Source organism: Notothenia coriiceps, unplaced genomic scaffold (assembly GCF_000735185.1).
Source record: "Notothenia coriiceps isolate Sejong01 unplaced genomic scaffold, NC01 NC01_scaffold00016140, whole genome shotgun sequence".
Taxonomy (NCBI): domain Eukaryota; kingdom Metazoa; phylum Chordata; class Actinopteri; order Perciformes; family Nototheniidae; genus Notothenia; species Notothenia coriiceps.
In genome coordinates, this window is record NW_011348841.1 from 410 (window position 1) to 6017 (window position 5608).

At 39.6% G+C, this 5608-nt stretch overlaps 1 protein-coding gene across 1 annotated transcript; it reads left to right on the forward strand.

The window, feature by feature from the left end:
* Nucleotides 1-1350: 1350 nt before the first annotated feature.
* LOC104949409 (voltage-dependent N-type calcium channel subunit alpha-1B-like) lies at nucleotides 1351-4569 on the forward strand (the record flags this gene model as incomplete). Its single annotated transcript, XM_010775767.1, has 4 exons — nucleotides 1351-1423; nucleotides 1510-1627; nucleotides 3154-3221; nucleotides 4442-4569. Coding segments are annotated over 4 exons (370 nt in total), but the record flags the coding sequence as incomplete, so codon positions are not given.
* Between the last annotated feature and the right edge of the window lie 1039 nt (nucleotides 4570-5608).

Consider the following 5608-nt stretch of genomic DNA (forward strand, 5'->3'; position numbering starts at 1 on the left):
CAGGTAGTATGAGAAGGAAAGCGAGAGAAAGTATCAGCCGCACGGATGTGACTGCTGCAGTGTGATGCACATAGGAATACATATGGGGGTTATTCCCTCTCTTTATTCAAGAGCGTGGTCTTTAAATTTGAGAGCATACTTTATTGATTTCACGTTCAGAATATGTATTTCTTTCCCTCAAACCCTGTCTTCACACTCAAATAGTGCCTGCTTGCGCTTAGATTTGCTCTGCTTCTGCTCAAACTGTACGCTTGCACTCAGATATATTTCTGCTTACAGGTTTCCTGTGTTCCAGCTTAAAACCTTCTCCTCGCACTCAGGCTGTTTGTGCGCTCGTGAAATGTCTGCTCTCAGATTTCTTCTGTGCGCGCTTGGGTCTTTTGTGCAACAACCCTGTCAAAATCCCTCCGTGGGGATTCCCCACAGTATTGAGTATGTAGTAGCTTTGGATAAAAGCGTCTAACAAGTAACATGTAATGTAATGCGCTATAAATGCGGTTGCCAGGTCCACATTGGGTATACAGCGTACGCCGGCTGGTATTAAAAATCACCCAATAACCCAGCAATGTTAATGATAATATCTTCTCTGTTATTTTCAGGCATTCAAAGGGAACAGAGGGGCACTGAGGGCATCCTATCAAGTCAGCCTCCACAAAAAAAAAGTTAATCAGTTGCCAAGTGTTGGAGTTTCTTTGTCTCTCAGAGTGTTTTAAAACAGCTCTGTTCATTTAAAAGTGTTTAAAAAATGTGTGTACATAGTTTTTGATCTAGTGACTTAATGTTGCACTTCTGATAATTTAAATTTGGTTTCACCTGTGATTAACTGAATACACTTCACTGTACTTCAGTTAGTGTTTTGTCCCTTTCTGTTTACAACATGTTTGTTCTTTGTTCATTTAAAATAGTTTAAAATGGTGTGTACATAGTTTTTGAGCTAGCAACAAACTTAATATTGCACTTTTGATAATTGAAATGTGTACTGTATATACTTGACTGCACGTCCCATGTTTCGTCTTTCTGCTTTGATCCTTATTTTTTTCTGGGCAAGCTCAAAGGGAAGGTTGTTATGGTGAGAAACCTAATTGCTGCGATGCACTTTTATAATTAAATAAATATTTTCATTTACATTTTAAATTCATGGTGTGTTGCATTCTTTGTTTATAACTGTAGATATTATGGAAAATCATGACATTTTTTGAGCTTGGGTCCCTTAGGACCACAACATTTCTGTTTTGGGTCTCATGCTGAAAAACTTTGGGAACCCCTGCATTAAATAAAGGTAGGAATTTGACTGGGATGTGGCTGTAAATCTGGTTTACATTCAAACACTGTTTTTTTTTCTCCCTCCAGATTTAATTTTGAAGATGAAACGCCGACAACACACTTTGACACATTCCCAGCAGCCATTCTCACCGTGTTCCAGGTAAAGGTCACCTCCATCATGCCCCCCCCTGCTCTGCTTGTTGAACTGAAGTGGATTAAAACCCTGAGCCTGTGTCTTCCCTGCAGATCCTCACTGGGGAGGACTGGAACGCAGTCATGTACCATGGGATCGAATCCCAGGGGGGCGTTAAAGGGGGGATGTTCACCTCCATTTATTTCATCATTCTCACTCTCTTTGGAAACTGTATCCTTCACGTTTGTGGCATTCAAGCAGCCACAATGAAAGTGTGCAGCATTCATTTGAAGAACAGCTGCAATTGTACATTGATTCTGTGTGTATCAATCATTTGCTGTGGCGAGCCGTGGCTTTTATACCTAGGCCCTCAAAAAGAAAAAGAGTTATTACGTCACAGCGTATACTTCAGCGGAATATCAAAACAACGGCCCGGGGTGCAAAACGCATCAATGACAGCACACAAAATAACACCTGTAAATAACCCAATTTATGTTCTTTGAAATTGAAAAGGATATTGCATTGTGTTTGTTACTTTCGTTGCAGTTGTATATATAGCTGCTTTCAAACCAAGTACTTTGTCGTACTTAGTTCCCAGCACTTAGTTNTGTATATATGTCTTAAATGTAATTTGGCTTGGCTTCCTTTATTGTATGGACATGCTTTTATTTTGAAGGCGAGTTTACGCTGTTGACTGGAAGTTGTTGTTGTTATGGAAACAATATGACGGAGAAAAGGAGCAAAGATTAACGGAGAAAAGTAATATCTACATATAAAGACGGAGAAAGTAAAGGATAAAGTTTATGTGTTAGCATCCCCCGAAGAGGCACAAGCTCTTACTGTTGCATTTCCCTCCGAATAAGGATCGAAGACTTGACTGTTGGTATTGAAGATTTCAATAAATTCACATCATCAGTCAAGACTTCGACCATTATTCAGATTTATATAAACACCTATCATGACAAGGCAACCACAGCCAAGTAACAATTAAAAATGAATTAAGTCGGCACGGTGGCCCACATTGAAAATTACTTAGGCCTACCTTTGATGATCAAATCATTTAAACACAATGTCCATCCTCCTGTCCTTTTGGATGAAGTACTTGATGGCGGGGTCAGCTGATCCTTTGCCACTCCAATTTATCATTGTAACTCAATCTTGAAAATGACTCGGTTACATTTTTTTCGAAACGATGTCAACACTGCCACTGACGTGAAACATCATTAACGAATGTATGCTAATTAGCTACCTCCGCCTAGCTTGACCCGTTGTTATAACACATGCATAAACTTCACAGCGGGCGGAACTTGTCATAAAATCCGCGCTAATAAAGCCCACCCATTTAGAGGGAAGATATGATTGGTCAATTGTACTGTCATTTCACATTACTCTCTCATTGAGTTACTATAGCTTGGCCCTCTGTGAATTTATAGCTGGACCACCAATCAGCTCCTATCTTCACAGTAACTTGCAGAGACAGTCAAAGGAGCTTCTTTCATTTAGCCCTTCACATTCCAACATAAACTGAATAGGCATATTCAAAGGATTTATTTCTTTGGAAATTTTATTTTAAATACAGTTCAAATAAAGTTATTTTGGTAAAACTGATGAAAATTATTTTTTATTTATTTTAATTATTATTATTTTTTTTTTTTTATGTTTTTAAATATTATTTTGTAAAATATCTTAGGCCCTCAGAGGGCCCTGACGGCTCGCCACTGATCATTTGATATTTTTCTCAGACCACAAATAACCAGACACGCTGCTCAACGTTTTCTTGGCCATCGCTGTGGATAACCTGGCCAATGCCCAGGAGCTCACTAAGGTACAGTATTTCTTTATAGCCTCACACATCCTGGCTTTATACACCAACAACATCCATCAATAAAAGGGTTTACCTTAAACTCAATCCCACATACAGCCAGCCTTTTATTACTTATAGAAGACAGTGAATATGAATGGGATATGTTTGAGGTCATTCCGGAGTGGCTGTTGTTATATAACTGATATAATGCCAGGTCAGTATATATTATATTGAATTTATAAGATTATTTGTAGCTCTTTATCCCTCACCAGGGGGCAGGTGTTAACCCCAATGTGCAGGGTTTCCATGGGTCCTTTAAATCCTTAAAAGTTGGTGAATTTGAGGTGGAAATAAAAATCAACGTTTTGAAAGTTTCAGAAAAAAGATATTGGTCATTGGAAATGCTTAACTTAAAATGAATAACTTTGTCATAGTACCAGACACGGTGAGAAGGTGATGTGGTCATTACTTGTGATGAAGATGAACCTTTGTTTTCCCCCCAGGGGAAGTACAGGTGTTCCCACAGTACAATACACACACATGCATTTGTCTGATATACCGAGATATGTTTAAGCAAACAGGTTGCCAGTTTGTCCGGCGCCAGAGGTTCGGTGCCTTGCTCAAGGGTACCTTAAATAATAAAAGATGGACTTATAGGGATCCCTTTGGCTGGTGGATCACCAAACATAGTCCTGCTATGGGGAGCTGTGTAAGGATACAAGGTAGATAGTCACCCTACAACCTAAGGGTCGGTGGATCAATCCCAAACCCCTGCAGTCCAGATGTTGACCATGGCGATCAGTGTGTGAGTGTGGGTCTGTATGGCAGCCTCTGTATGAATGTGTGTGAATGGGTAATTTTTGACTTGTATTGCATGTTACAAAGACTGGAAGAGAGATGTATAAATGCAGTCCATTTATCATGTACACATGAGCTGAACCCTCGACTGCATATGGAGGCTAACCAACTGCACTGCACAGTCATCAACATGTTACCACCCCCCCCTTGCATCCCCCCCTCCCCCGTTACGTTTTGTTTAGTTGTTTGTTGTTACATGTTTTGATGTACGGTTTGTTATCTGGAGCAATGTCTGTTAAAATAAAATTTAAAAAAAAAAAAAAAAAAAAAAAAAAAAAAACATGTTACTATAAGGCCAAACCTCTCATTGACTTGCTGTATGTACTGTTTGCATGTATGTGTGTATGTGTGTTTGTTTGTTTGTTTCTGCACGTACTGTCCAGGATGAAGAGGAGCAAGAGGAGGCCATCAATAAGAAGCTCACACTCCAGAAGACAAAGGAGGGGAAGGAGGTCAGCCCCATGTCAGCCACCAACATCTCCATCACATCGTGAGTCCACTCCTCTGAAGTCTGCCTCGTCACTGAACACACACACTCAGAAACACACACACACTCAGGCTACATGCAGGTTGTTGTACTGCTCATGCTAAGGACCAGCAGTTTGGATGTTATGAGGGGGGGTTGTATGTGGAATGAGTCTCCATAGTTATTGTCTGGTGCCTCCAGTGTGGAGAGACAGACATGAGTTACTGAACATAACCAAAGTGCTGCTGTGGACAGAGACAGGGCAACAGTTACTCAACCTAGACAAAAATATATATTAGTTTTAAGTGTACGCCTCGATCAGTTGTGGTTATTTTGTGACCCAACAAAGTCACTAACTACTTGGGGCATTGGTAGAACACCAACTCCCAATTTACCATTGTACTGTTTTTGTTTGTTGTTTTACAAAATCACAACTATCTCTTTAACCTGAATTTTTTTTTTTTTTTTTACAAAAACAGAAGCAAATCAGCTATGCACATAATAACTCATTATTTCAATATGAACAATACATGGCTATAGCTACAGCCCAAACATGTAGAATCTCTTCATGCAGGAGTGTGTATGAAGAAATTTAAAATCTTAGAATTCTATTGAACCAGGTTGAATCTTGTTTTTTGCCCATGCTCTATCCCTGTTCACTTCAGTCTTTATTGATTTTCAATCCATGATAGTAGTAGTACAGATCCTGTTTCAATCCCAAAAAGTGACAGGTCACACCTGCTACTACTTATGCAAATGACCCCCATGTGTATGCTAATGACCCCCTTTGTATGCTAATGACCCCGTTATGACCCCCTTTGTATGCTAATGACCCCGTTATGATCCCCTTTGTTTGGCTAATGACCCCGTTATGACCCCCTTTTGTATGCTAATGACCCCGTTATGACCCCCTTTGTAACCCTAACCCTAACCCGAGCCCCTTACTGTACAGTAATAATATTAATTTGAAATATCTTATGTAGGTTTTAATATGATTGGTGTTAACTAAGGATGTTCTTTTCAAGTTGTGTGAGACTGTTAACTAATGTTTAATTACTTTAGTTTATAAAGGGCTGGAGTCTCA